The sequence below is a fragment of the Neolamprologus brichardi genome, chromosome 9 (genome assembly GCF_056152115.1).
Source record: "Neolamprologus brichardi isolate AB-2024 chromosome 9, ASM5615211v1, whole genome shotgun sequence".
In the NCBI taxonomy this organism is placed as follows: Eukaryota; Metazoa; Chordata; class Actinopteri; order Cichliformes; family Cichlidae; genus Neolamprologus; species Neolamprologus brichardi.
In genome coordinates this window covers 3,683,599-3,697,037 of record NC_142112.1, presented here as the reverse complement: position 1 = coordinate 3,697,037, position 13,439 = coordinate 3,683,599, and the positions used below count along the sequence as shown (strand labels likewise).

General features: G+C 44.4%; 1 protein-coding gene across 10 annotated transcripts in view; it reads left to right on the top strand.

The window, feature by feature from the left end:
• LOC102790489 (uncharacterized) overlaps positions 1 to 13,439 on the top strand; it is a 120,205-nt gene that overhangs the window by 80,756 nt on the left and 26,010 nt on the right. The window contains exon 1 of one of the 10 annotated variants that reach the window (XM_087845829.1): positions 11,493 to 13,301. The exons of the other annotated variants lie outside the window; for them this stretch is intronic. Coding sequence (XP_087701955.1) covers positions 11,861 to 13,301 — 1,441 coding nt within the window. The 5' untranslated portion in view covers positions 11,493 to 11,860. Of the gene's footprint in view, positions 1 to 11,492; positions 13,302 to 13,439 lie in introns of those variants that run through there. 10 annotated transcript variants of the gene reach the window in all.

Below are 13,439 nucleotides of genomic sequence, written 5' to 3'. Positions count from 1 at the left end.
TAGACTGAGCCTGTGTGGTGTCACCCATGTCCAGCAAAAGGCAGACGATAAACTGACCCTAGTGTAACATCATATTTCAAGAAATACCATGGATTTGTAGTCGCTAGCAAATGATCTGTTTTGTCTTTTTTGGCTCCTTAAACAAAAAGTCTACTTACCTTGTTAAGAAAAAGTAGAAACTGTGGGGATAAGTTTAAAGGTCTAAATGACAGACAAATATTTCAGATCCAGAGAAATCCATTATTTGTAAGGATGGAGCGGCACCACTGCATACGGTGCTTCTGGGAAAACAATGCTTCTTAGAAAAACCTTTTCCTGAATTTGTCCGTTCATCTAACATTTAAACACAATAACGAGGACTTTCATATTTGACAAGCAATGAATGCAGCGAGTAGACAAGAAACAATAAGCCAGTCAGTGCTGTATGGTACCAACACTTGTTAGCAGGAAAAAGGAGCAACCGTTTATATTGACAGGTGCTGTCACTATAGCTAAGACTGCTGTTGTGTTTAGACTCCTTTGCTTCACAGCCCAGTCAGTCTGCTTGGACCGCTGCACATTTCCCTTTTGATCCAGGTGGGATATGTGTCTCTCCGGGCCGTCCCTAACAGAGAGGGAGCAAAGTCAAGTACAAAGAACCCTAAAACTCCTGTCAGATATCAGGCAAAGAGCATTCAGCACCAACACTGAAGCTGTTCTGGAGGCTGAATACCTTTAACCTTCAGTCAAGATCACCTACTTATTAAAACAGGATCCTTTGATTAGAAGAAGATGCAACATTCCTGTAGCTTCTCCTGCCTTTATAAGATAACTCTTACACTGAGACGGGTGAGGAAGTGGCACGTCCTTCATCTTCATCCAGCAACAGGTGAAATAGTCCAGATCGTTTAATACAACTTGCAACTTTGTTTCAACTTTGTTAAATAGAAATGTGAAAAATAAATGGATGCAAGCTTACGTATAGATGAAGACTCGTTAAGTCGCAACGAAGCGTCATGCTAATTTGATACTTCAGTACTTCCTCTCCTTGAAATGGTCACACAGACGTTTGCTAATCTTGAGTTACTTCTTAAAACTGGATTTTAAATGAAGGAGGGCATGTAAAATGAAAGTCATCGTTTTTGTTTGTTTTTTAAAGGTTTCATTGGCAGAAAGGTAGACGTAGACAGACAGAGACACTGGCTCTGGGGGAGGGACGACAGGAAGCAAAGGAACAATGATCGGGCAGTTGCCATAAAGGTTGAGGATCAGGTATTGTTGTAGTCAAAGCACTCGACAAAAACCAACGCTGACAAGAGACTTTTTGATGGTATAGTTTTTGTCAGTTACAAGGACAAAATTATGACATTGCCTGTTGAATTGTTCCATCGCTTTATTGGACAAGGTCTCCTTTTTGCTGCCATTTTACCGAATTACCAACAAGAGCCTCGGGTCACCAACGTTTGTCTGTGGAACAAACAGAAAACACAACACAGTACTTGATGTGAACTGTAAAAGCTCAGAAACAGTCAGAACCTTTTTCTGTTTCCTAGTTATGCAGAAGAAGTAAACGGGACAGCTTTTCTCCCACAATGGGATCAAAAATCAGTTTCTACATTGTACATGTGCAAATTCCTGGCATCACACTGAGATGTTGAAGTCTTTCAGCTCTGACAGTTACCTGTGACAGTTGAAGAGAGTGGAGAAATGCAGGCTGAGCTGTCAAAGGTACGAGGATAATCTTCCTACAGCCTGAAAGAGCGTGATGCTAAAGTAGCTGTTGCCTTTTTTCACTTGTGACTGCCTGATTAGTGTCTGACTCTGACACAGAGTGACTAATCCACACTGGAGCGCCACCTGAGGTTAAAGTCAGGCTGATTTTGACTAATGGCACCAAACAACAGAAACAGCAAATCGAGCAAATCGAGCAAATCCACATTCAGTCGGTTTTCTTTCTATTTAATTTGTATCATAGCTTCCACATGTAATTTCTTATGATATCATGCTATCTAGGAATTCAGTGCCCTTTAAAGCAGATTACATGATATCTGTGAAAATCAAACCTGTAGCCATAGTTTTTCCAAGTATGACAGCGTTTTAGATAAATGACACTTTGGTAGTTTGGTAAATTAGCAGCTCGCTTTTTATTAAATTGACTTTTTTTTCCTGTGTGGATGACAGAAAGACATTGTTTTACTGGTGTTGTGACACTGAGCACAGTTTCCACACATTTCCACTTGATTTAAAGGATAAATATCCCCGTGCTAAAAACTTTGATATGTGGTGTATATGAATAAAGGCTCGTAACATCCAGCAGATAATATCTTCAGGCAGGTCGTTTATCAAAGAGAGGATGTTTATTAATGACCAACAAATTCCAGCAGTGATGGTAGTAAGGAGTGTTGGTCAAGTTACTTGAAAAAAGTAATCAGTAACTAATTACTGATTACTTCCCCAAAAAAGTAATCCCGTTACTTTACTGATTACTTATTTTCAAAAGTAATTAATTACTTAGTTACTTTTTAAAAACACGATTTACAACCTGAATAGGTGATAAAGTGATAGATCTTTCAGCCCAATTCTACTTTTTCTGCATAATCATCATACAAAATGTAATCAAATGGAAAAGTCTCTTTTTAAAACTTGTTTTATTAGTTTTAATCTTTTAACTTTATGCATCAAGCAAAAATTTAATTATCTGCAACATTCTCTGACTGGAAGAAATTAGTTTAACATTAAAACCTATTTTCTGCACATTCCAGCACATAAAATAAAATATTTTGTGTGTTTACACTCAGTCTTTCAAATAGATGCAAGTAAAACACAGCAGAAAATAAATAAAGTCAAAGACTAGCGGTCCTGTTGCTCTATTTTCACCTGTAAAGCAGGAGTGGGGTAGGCGGAGGGTTACCCTGGTGCAGGTGTGCAGCGGTCAGTGGAAGAATCTGCGAGTTTCTCTGTGAGTTTCCCATTACGTCGTAGCTACTCGGAGCTTGTTTGGAAGTTTAGGGTTTTTTCGCTGTAAAAAGAAGTTTTCTTCCCACGCACAACGGACACTAATGTTTTTGTCACTTTTTATGGAATCAAACTCAAAGTAAGGTCAGTACTTCCACGCTTTAAACGCTGCACGCTCATACTCTCTCTGCACTCGATATATGATCCATTGTTGATCTGCACACAGCTGTTGTCACGAACGTCGCACTCGCTTACGTCACTGTCATGAGACATTCTCGCAAAAAATCACGGTTTTAGTAACGCAGTAACGCAGCGTTCCTACGGGAAAGTAACGGTAATCTAATTACCGTTTTTGTAATAGTAATCCCTTAATTTACTCCTTACTTGAAAAAAGTAATTGGATTACAGTAACGCATTACTGCCCACCTCTGGTAGTAAGGAGTTAATTCATACCACTGTTGGACGTCCTCGTAATTGATTAAGAATTTCTGTAATTTCTGAAGTATATAAAAAACCAAAAACAGCACTAATAGGATGTTGGTGGTAAAGATACTCAAACTTGGGTTTTGATCCAACCTCCAGCTTTCTAGAAGATTTGTTACAGCCTCTCATCATTTTAAATGCCACGAATGCCGGAGAGATTCATCAGTTTTCAGCAGATTTTGAAAACTGGCTTCATGAGTAAATTGAGGATAAAGTGACAGACGTGGCACTCCTTATTAATAATAACAAATTTGAATGTGACATTTCCCTGTCACTGCGTGTTCTGTGGATGTGTTCAGTCTCTCAGCATCTGCATTGAGTTTGGCTGAAATCTGCACCGCTGTCCATTTAGGCTACAGAGCTGCATCGCCTCTGGGTCCGTGCAGGCAGGAGGAGCAGAAAACTGCCGTTGGGTGTGCTGTCGATGTCTTAGGACGTCATGTGTGTTAAAAGCGTACATGAATATACATATCTGAGAAAGCCAGAGGGAGTTACTGGATGTGGCTGAAACAGATTCTGCATTATGAAGGACAACTTTAGATCAGACACTTAGAGCTGCTTCATGAGTTGCAGGGCCGCTGGTTATGTTGGTACTTAATAAATAGGAATGAAACACGCTGTCTCTTATGTGCTTTTTTTAGATCATTAAGCACTGAGACAAACTTTGAACTGTTAACTGAAGCGTACTGCCTGGTGTAACATGATGGACTAATTTTAATACAGAAACCCTGTGACAGCTTTTATTAATCAAAGCTTTGCTGCATCTTTACCAGCAATAGTTTAGTATCATTTTTATTATTTGGAGCATGATTAGGATTGAGCTGGTACACTACCGGTATTTTCTTTCATTTGAGACAGAATAGATTTTTCATGGACGTGATGTCACAGTCGGTTTCATGGAGCCAAAGTGATAAGTTCAAAAACAAACGTCATACAGCACTGTCCTGTAGCTCATACTAATCCAGCTGTGCACAAGTATTCTTACTTATTATGGACAGTTCAGGAGATGATGTGTACTTACAGTGATCAGTCAGCGCATTAAAACCAACATAGTGTGGTGGGCGTGGTCTGCGGTGCCGCTGCAGGGGAGGCGGACGCACCTGAGCGGCATCCGTAGTCACGCCTCGCCAGCTTAAAGAATGTCATTGGAGTGTGTGTGAGCTGCAAAGCTGCAGCCGACTGTGTGTAAAATCAGCAGGGTAATAATAAAAGAAGTATGCAGCAAAGCATGTACGTGTGGGCGGGTCTGCCGTGGATCAACTGTTTCCACCAAAACAGCTTTGATCTTTTCTGGCTTTGGCATAGGACGAGTGAGCGTCCCACACCAGAGATCCTTGATCAGAGTGGCATCTGTGGCATTTTCAGGTAGGGCTAGCAGCTCCACCTTTCAGATTTTCAGTGCAGCTCTTGTATAATTTGGCACATTTCAGCCTTTTCTTTAAGAATGGCTTCTCGACAGCCACTCCAGACCGTTTCTGACTTCAGTGAACAGTAGATGGATACATCCATGGGTTTTGTTGATACTGCTGTAGTTTTTTAAGCCTGCACATGGCCTGATATGTTATCTTTTTGGCTAATCGATCTCGTTTGTACTACTTTAGAGTCAGCTGATTAAATTGGAACAAACTGGAACCAATTCCTCTGAAACTGATCAGGTAAAAGCACTAAACTAAAATAAGTGAAAATTCAGCAAATGTCCAAATAAACACATTGAAAGAGCTTCAAAAAGTCTGGAGGACTATTACACTTTAAAAATTACAAAAGGGTTTGGTTCCTTTGGATGTGAGATTTAAAGGAATGAGGGGTGGCTCGATTCAGATTTTACCCAACGTCACAAACAAGTCTTCACACTGTCGGTCACAATTCTGAGAAGAAGAAGAAACGACTATAATCCCCTTAAACAGCGAAACAAAGGACATATGTTTTCAGAGCAGTGGGATTAAACCTGATGCCTGTGATTAACACCAACACACTGACTGATCTGTTTAACCTGCAGCAACAGGCACAGATTAGTGGAGTTCCTTCCCCGTGGTTTCTAGAATATCAATAACGTCCTCGTGCAGACTCTCTTTCACCGCCGTCATCCTCCCTCCATCAGCCCCTGGCTCACCACCATCACTACCAAACACTCCCCCAAACCATTTCTGCCCCAACCCCCCGCTCGGCTGGAGCCAGCAGACCGATGAAGAAGCCAGTTGCTATAGAAACAAGAGTCAGTTGCTTTGGTGACTAATGTGAAGAAGGGTTACCGAGGAAACAATAGATGTTTAGTGAGAGTCTGGCTGTTGTGACGGGCTGGGACGGAAATGCGATTGAGCTATAAATAAACTGGACTGAAGACTGTCTCCTTGCATCATCACTGTCTTCACCGACGCCCTGCTGAGATTATTCTCCTCTTCCTCATTATCTGTCATCATCATTCCATCTTTTTATTGCAGTCTGTCAGAGGTGAATTAGCTTACAGAAGATTCCTGGCATATTCAGGTGATTTGAATCCTGCTAATTTCACACAACAGCTCATGACTAACTTGCATAAAAAGCCATATGTAAAAAAACCAAGGCTTTTTGTTTGGAAGTAAACTATATTGTCAAAAGTGTTAGCTCATCTGGCTTCAAATGCAAATTAACTTGAGTGACAGTCCATTCCCATCCAACCAAAAAATTTGTGAGATCAGACACCGATGTTGGACAAGGCGACGTCGGACGAGGCGACGTCGGACGAGGCGACGTCGGACGAGGCGACGTCGGACGAGGCGACGTTGGACGAGGCGATGTCGGCGACCTTCGCACAATTCAGTTCAATGTTATTTACACAGTGCCAAATCACAGCAAGCCTCAAGGTGCTTTATGTTGTAAGGTAGACCCCATAATAATACATACAGAGGCAACCCCAACAATCACATGACCCCCTATGAGCAAGACCTTTGGCGACAGTCGGAAGGAAAAACCAGGCTCAGGGAGGGGCTGGGCCATCTGCTGCGACCGGTCGGGGAGCACTGTGCACCTCAGCATCTGCTGACCCCAGTCTGGGATTTTTATCTGGCCTACTGCTTCGTGGCAGAGTGGCTGTTGTTCCCGGTCACTTCCACTTTGTTATAATGCAACTAACAATTGACTGTGGAATATTTCCTAGTGAGGAAATTTCATGACTGGACTTGTTGCACACCTGGTGTCCTATAAAGGTACCACGCTTGAATTCACTGAGAGCTGCCCATCCATTCACAAATGTTGGTAGAAGCAGTCTGCATATGTAGGTGCTTGGTTTTATACCTGTGGCCATGGACGTGATTGGAACAGGCAATCCAGTGTATCATCCACCATGCTACCTGCTAATGTGTCTTTTTTGTAATCACTCCTTAAAGAGTAACTCCATGGTTCTGCCAATGACACTAAAGGGGAGACGTTGCATTAAGATGACAAGAAGAGCTTCCAGGTGAAGTGTCGGCATTAGGACGGAAAACGTGCTGATGCATAATGTGTGAGTCTTATACCAAAAGAAGATAGTGCATGGTTGCTTTAGCTGACTGAAGACTGTACAGGTGTTAAACGTGGAAAAACAGATATATTCAGTGATACTTTGTACCACCTTTCTCTCTGTGGGGTTTCTGTTGCTTCGAAACTTATTTCTACAGAAAAGTTTCGTCACTTTTTATCCAGCTTTTAATTTCCTGGTACATCCACAGTGAGCCAGCCTGTGTTAATGTCTGTAATCATCAGATACTGCTACAACACGGAGAACTTCCAACGTTTGATGTCTAAACACCTGCTGGAGTAGCTATATGACTTTAGCTTCGAGTCCTCTATATGGCCTGAGGGGACAAACGTAAGAGTTGTGCAAGGAGGCAGAAGAAGATGAGTGACAGAAACAATATCCTGACATCATACCTCCTGCATGTAGGCCTGTTCGATATAACGATATATATCTGATGACGATATAAAAACATCTGTCGTTTCATTTTACGCTATCGTTTGTTTCGTTGTGTCGCAAAATAAACTGTTTACAGCAACATTTTTTTATGGTTTTGATGGTCACTGTAGTTATTATTAGTTTCTTAAAGTTCTCTCTTTCTCTTATATTTAATATAACCACACTACGGACGGACAAGCGTTTGTTTTTATGCGTTGTCGTTAGCAACAACGACGGTAAAACCACCGCATGTCCGCTTGTTCCACATAAACCTTTCACAATAAAGCGCAAGATCCTGTTGAGACTTTTCAAAATAAACTGAATCACGTGAAAGAGCAGATTATTTACGGATGAGAAGTAAAAAAGGGCCGCCAGGTGCTAAAAAATAAACCTTAGACTCAAACGTTAGAACTTTTCCCCGCAGCACGCCGTGTAATAAATACTCACAAAGAAAACGGCACCGTTACAACTTATGTCTAAAAATGTATCGTTTCATGCATCGGTTAAAACACTCGACTCCAGCTACGTGACGCGCAGCTGGAAACACTTCACACAAGTCGAGCTGCCCGAGATTCACAGAATTTACAGAAAATGTAACATTTTTGTGATTTATATCGTTACCGGGACGATTCTTATATCGGGATGTGAGACTTTGGTCATATCGCACAGCCCTACCTGCATGCATAACTTACTGCTGCGTCTTCAGGTGCAAAGCTTTGTTACAAAACTGAATTGATCCTGTTTTCTGTTGGTCATTTTTATTTTTGCATGTTTTCCAAACCCGAGTGAGTGACGGGGAAAACAATGAAACACGCCCACATGCTGCTTGGCTTGCTGGTGGTAAATTTATTAAACTAGAATGTTTGGATCATCCAGCTTTTATTATGTTTTCAACTAAAAATGTGAGAAGTTTGACCTTTTAACCTGCTTAAGGCCACATCAGCTAAGCTTCTAGCTAGCACCGCGATGAGGCTGAAGTCCAGTGTTGACAGATTTGTGGCGCAGATCCAATACTGGTATCATAGTTACAACAAAAGGACTGTAAGGGACATTGGGATGTTTACATGTGTATGCAGAAAATCTTAAATTGGTGTTTTATTGATCAATCAAAGCTGCTTTCTGTCACTTTCAGTCTGCATCACTAAAGCCATTCAAACATGCCACTGAGCTGTTTTCCTGCCACAGCTTTTGTCCTGTCTGTATGCCGTCCTAGCGGCCTGCACGGGTTATTAGGCACAGCCTCTCTGTCACCCAGTGGGATTATATAACACTGTATAGTGAGTGTGTCTGCCTATCTTTGTCAGCCAACCAGTCAGACAGGGTGAGGTCATCGGTTTGTTGGTGTGTGTGTGTCGTTGTCCCCATGGGACTCTGGCATCAGTTTTGTACTTCAAGAGGCAAGCAGGCAGGGAGAGAAGACTTTCGCCCAAAGCAAACATGACACATGTGATGCACAGAGGCAGTGACGGTCCGTCAGCCTCGAGCAAGTCTGCCTACCTGCCTGTCTCTCCACACCTGCCTGCCCGTCTTATTTTCCAGGTGCGATGTGGAAAAGGCGACAGAGGCGCCGACTGTGGTGACGTAGTGCGATGCAGAAACAGAGGCAGGTTAGGAGACACAGGTCGTTGGCATCCTGGTGGAGACTTGCTTTCTCAGTTTGGTGGCAGGCTGCCACGTAGTCGTCAGGAAGAGCCATTGTAGTTCATTAACGGGTAGACCGAAGGAAGGAAGCAAACTCGGATCACTTGTGATCCCATTAACCACATAATGTGTCAGACATACGCTAGACAAACAGGGCAGGAGAGGGGCTGCAGTTGGAAGGCATCTCTTTATTATTGACCCCTGAAGTGACCAGAAGTCACAATGAATTGAGTTCTCGCCCTGGGTAGACTCATGCATGATGTAACCTCCTAAGCAATGAAAGGATACGTCAGTCATTGCAGTATTCAAGCATATTTATGCATTTGGCGATGAAACGAATAAAAATCACGCGTCATAAACGATGCATTTGAACTAAAACTGCTAACTAACGAGGAAGGTGTAGCTCAACGCTGCCCAGACTCCTCTAAACTCTGGTTTTCCTCTGCTTTTGTGCTGGTAAGGTTTAGTTTTTCATTGAAGGAGGAAGGTCTGCATACCTCTCTGTTCCACAGGCCAGCTTGGCATGAATCCTTTTTCCAGTGAGTGAAAACAAAGCTCTCATTCATTTACTGTTTTATGAAGCAGCGCTTCCTCTGGCTATGGAACTCTCTGCAGTTGTGCTTTTGTTTAGTAAACCATTGCAGCTCCATCACTTAATCCTCTCTATTGAAGTTGAATATTCAGAGATGATGCTGAGTAGCTGATCGTTAAAGTCACGTTGTTTTAGATGCACAGGGAAGACTGCATTGTTGTACCATTCATTAAGCTAACAGCTGGTCACAAACTGAGGCAGAGGTGCTTCTTCTTGGCTGGTCACTGGTAAATGCATTGGCTCAGTATCCATTCCACATTTCCTTTTCCTCTGTGTTGTTTTCCTTCACTTTTCCAATTCTGATTCCCTTTTCCTGCTCTTGTCTGTCTGCATCCTCCTCATCTTCAGCCCTGCCACCTCGCTCTGTGCCCGTGTGCCTGTCTGCTTGTTATAAATCACGGTTTCCTGCTGACACTCAGCTTCAGTCCAAACCGGCAGCCGCGGGAATGAGTGTAACCGCCGGCTGTTTTGACTGGCACACACACATATATCAAACTAAAACCACACTCCAGTCCACCGTTACTTTTGCACCACATTGCGACCTTTACCTCAGATTATCTGTTTAGGCACGATAAACTTTATTGTTTTGTCAGGCCTGGAGACAAAAACGCATCGTCTTTGTCACCTGCCGTCTTGTTTTGATCCATGAAGCTGTGGCACATGTTTCAGAGGGATCTATTTATCGAGCACAGATTTGTGCTATTTTGGATGTTCTTGACATTTTGCTGTGAAGTCGTCACTGTACTGTAAAATAAAACGATAAATGTGATGAATCCATTTGTTCAGCCCCAACAGCTCCAGTAACACTGTGACACTTTTAGTGGAAATTGCAGTTTTTGTGCGATGATGATGAAGCGAAATGAAGCTGAAAGTGTTTGCGTGCAAGAAGCCAACGCTTACAGGCTCGACTGTGTTTGTGCGCTTTAGCCTGAAAGTGTGTAACTGTATTTGCATGGCACGTCTGTCTTTAATGACTCTTACATCTGCCGTGACAGAAAGCTTACACGGAAGAATGCACTGTTTCTGTAAGTGTGTGTGTGTGTGTGTGTGTGTGTGTGTGTGTGTGTGTGTGTGTGTGTGTGTGTGTGTGTGTGTGTGTGTGTGTGTGTGTGTGTGTGTGTGTGAGGGATAGAAGTGTGGGACCAGATACACTCTGACAGACGTGAAGGCCTCTTTACCACAGGCTTGCCTCTCCATCCTGACTTCATCTCCTCTTCTTTCCTTTCACACTGAGCTCAGAGTTGTTGCTTATTTCACGCACACACATGCTTGGATAGCTTCCCGCACACATTCTCACACGTTTTTGTTCCTTTAGCTCTCAGAGCTTCTGTTGTCACCGTCTTACAACTTTCTAATTTCATCCCCCTGCAACTCTTCAAGAACCGTGCGCTTGTTTGTTACCAGGAGGGTTTCACAGCTCAGCCGCAGGGACTGAAAATAGACCCCAAACTTTACATGGATGCTGAGACACGTGAGGGGATTTGAACAGGTCATAACGATGGACACTAATTAATAGCAGCGCTCTAGAGAAGTGTGTGTGTGTTCCTGTCTAGCTATCTTTGTGAGGACCGAAATCTGCCTTCTACTATACTTGTGAGAACCAGCAGTCACTTGTGAGGACACACAACCCGGTCCTCACTAGTTTGATGGCTCAAAATGTGGTTTTAGTGTCAGGGTTACAATTAGGTTATAGTTAGGTTATGGTTAGGTTATGGTTAGGTTATGGTTAGGCATCCATTTTTAATGGTTATGGTAAGGGGCTAGGGAAACCATTATGTCAATGAGGGTCCTCACTAAGAAGAACGGGGTTGTGTGTGTGTGTGTGTGTGTGTGTGTGTGTGTGTGTGTGTGTGTGTGTGTGTGTGTGTGTGTGTGTGTGTGTGTGTGTGCTCGTTGTACTTTGTGCCAAGAGACAGAATAACAGAGAGGGGTCTAGAGGGGAAAAAGAGTGAAAAAGAAAAGTAGATGGGAGGGGGCTTACTCACTCCACCACGGTGGGCGGGTTCCGGGAGCCGGCTGTAGCCAATTGACTTCCACAACTGGGTCACATGACAGCTCCAATAATGAGTGAGAGAACAGAGAGAGAGAGGGAGCAGGGGAGAGAGCTGCACATCCAGTTCAGCCTCAGTGTGTTTGACTTCAGTGTGGAGACACACAAACACACCTGGAGTTGCAGAGCGCAAAACGGCAACAGCACAACAAAGGAAAGAGAGCGAGACAGGCGGAGTGGTAGAGATTACCTCTTTGACACCTGAGACAGCTGCAGGCTTGGAAACAAAGAAAGGGGAGAGAATAGAGACAGCATGTCTTCTCTCTCTGATCAGCAGCCTGGCTCTCCTTTCTCAGAGTACAGCGAGCTGTGCAAGGTGCCGTCTCTGTCGCCCGGCGTGCCAAATCAGAGCTGGGATTGGCAGCACCCCGCAGCCAAGGACACGGGTGCCCCGAGGGGCTTGGTGGTAGGCGACAGACCTATGGCTTCAGACGGACTCACAGATGAAGACAAGCTTTGCTTCTTTGAGCATCCAGACAGAGGTGGCATGGACGCAGAGCTGAAGGTGCCGGTCAGAGTTGGAGGCATGTCTGGAAGCGCTTCGATGGGCAATGCTTCCCTGGGCAGTGCAGGGGACAGCCCGGACAGCCCTCTCTCCTCCTCGCCATCCCCCTCCCCAGCCTCCCCAGGAAGACTGCCCTCTGCCATGGGATCTGGAGGCAGGGTCCCTCTACCACCAGTTCCTGGATCTCCAGCCAGGTGTATGGAGCTGCCATCACCTACTAGTGCAGTGCCTCCCCACTCAGTAGGAGCCTCATTGACAGAGGCTTCTCCAGTAGATGGAGACTCTCCGTCCGATCGCTGGAACAGCTCATGTTTTGCCGAATCAATCGCAAAAGTTGCCATGCCCCAGGTGGCCCCCAACTACTGCGTCATAGGAGTAGTCAGCGACAACCACCTGGAGAGGGCGGATGAGAACGTGGCTGGAGCCGGTGTAGCCTCGGGAGCTCAACAGCTGTCAAAGGGCTCCTCGGTGGACAACAGTGAGGAGGAGATGGAAGAAGAGGAGGAGGAGTTGCCACCCTGTTTTATTGGGCGAGCTGAGCAGCAGAGAAAGGCCATGAGGCGAGCGATGTCTGAATGTTCCCACCTGTCAGTGCCCACCAGTCTACAGCTCCCTGATAAATACCCCTGTGGCGACGAGGCAGGGCTGGACCAGGTGGCGTCACCTTTAAGCGGTCTTCGTCGCTCACCGCACTCCATGAAACGCTCGCTAACTGTTGCCGAAGATCAGCCCCCTCCCCCCACGCTCTCGGCAGCTGGTGCCACACATATCGACCTACGGCAATCCCCACCCGAACCCCGCCTCTGCCTCTCCCCATTTCCTCCTTTGAGGGATGGCAGCGCTGGCTTCCCACTCTCTCCATTAGAGGCCCCAGTGGAGGGTTTTGGGATGGAGAAAGAGGCAGGGGGCATTGTACTTCCAGTGCCCCTCAGTCCCAAGGGGTTGAACGCTGGATCTGCTGAAGCTCTTAGCTCACACAGTCATGAGAAAGCTGCTAATTCTAACAAGACTGTAGAGTTTGATGGGAATAAAGAGGATGCTAAACTGAACACTGGTGCAGATTTAACCTTTAGAGTTGGAAACATACCAACAAAGGCACAGGACATTGATGACGATGATGACCTTGACACTGGTGTCTATAGCAGCCTCTGCCTGAACTCCAGCACTAACCCCTTCATGACAGTGGATGGTAGGTGGACACCAGTCTTGTCTTTTAATACCAGTTTTAAAAGGCCAGTGGCAGATCTGTCAAATGAGGAAACTTATTCTGTTAATCTGGTGCTATGTTAATACAGATGTAAATGTCTAATATATAACTATATAGGTT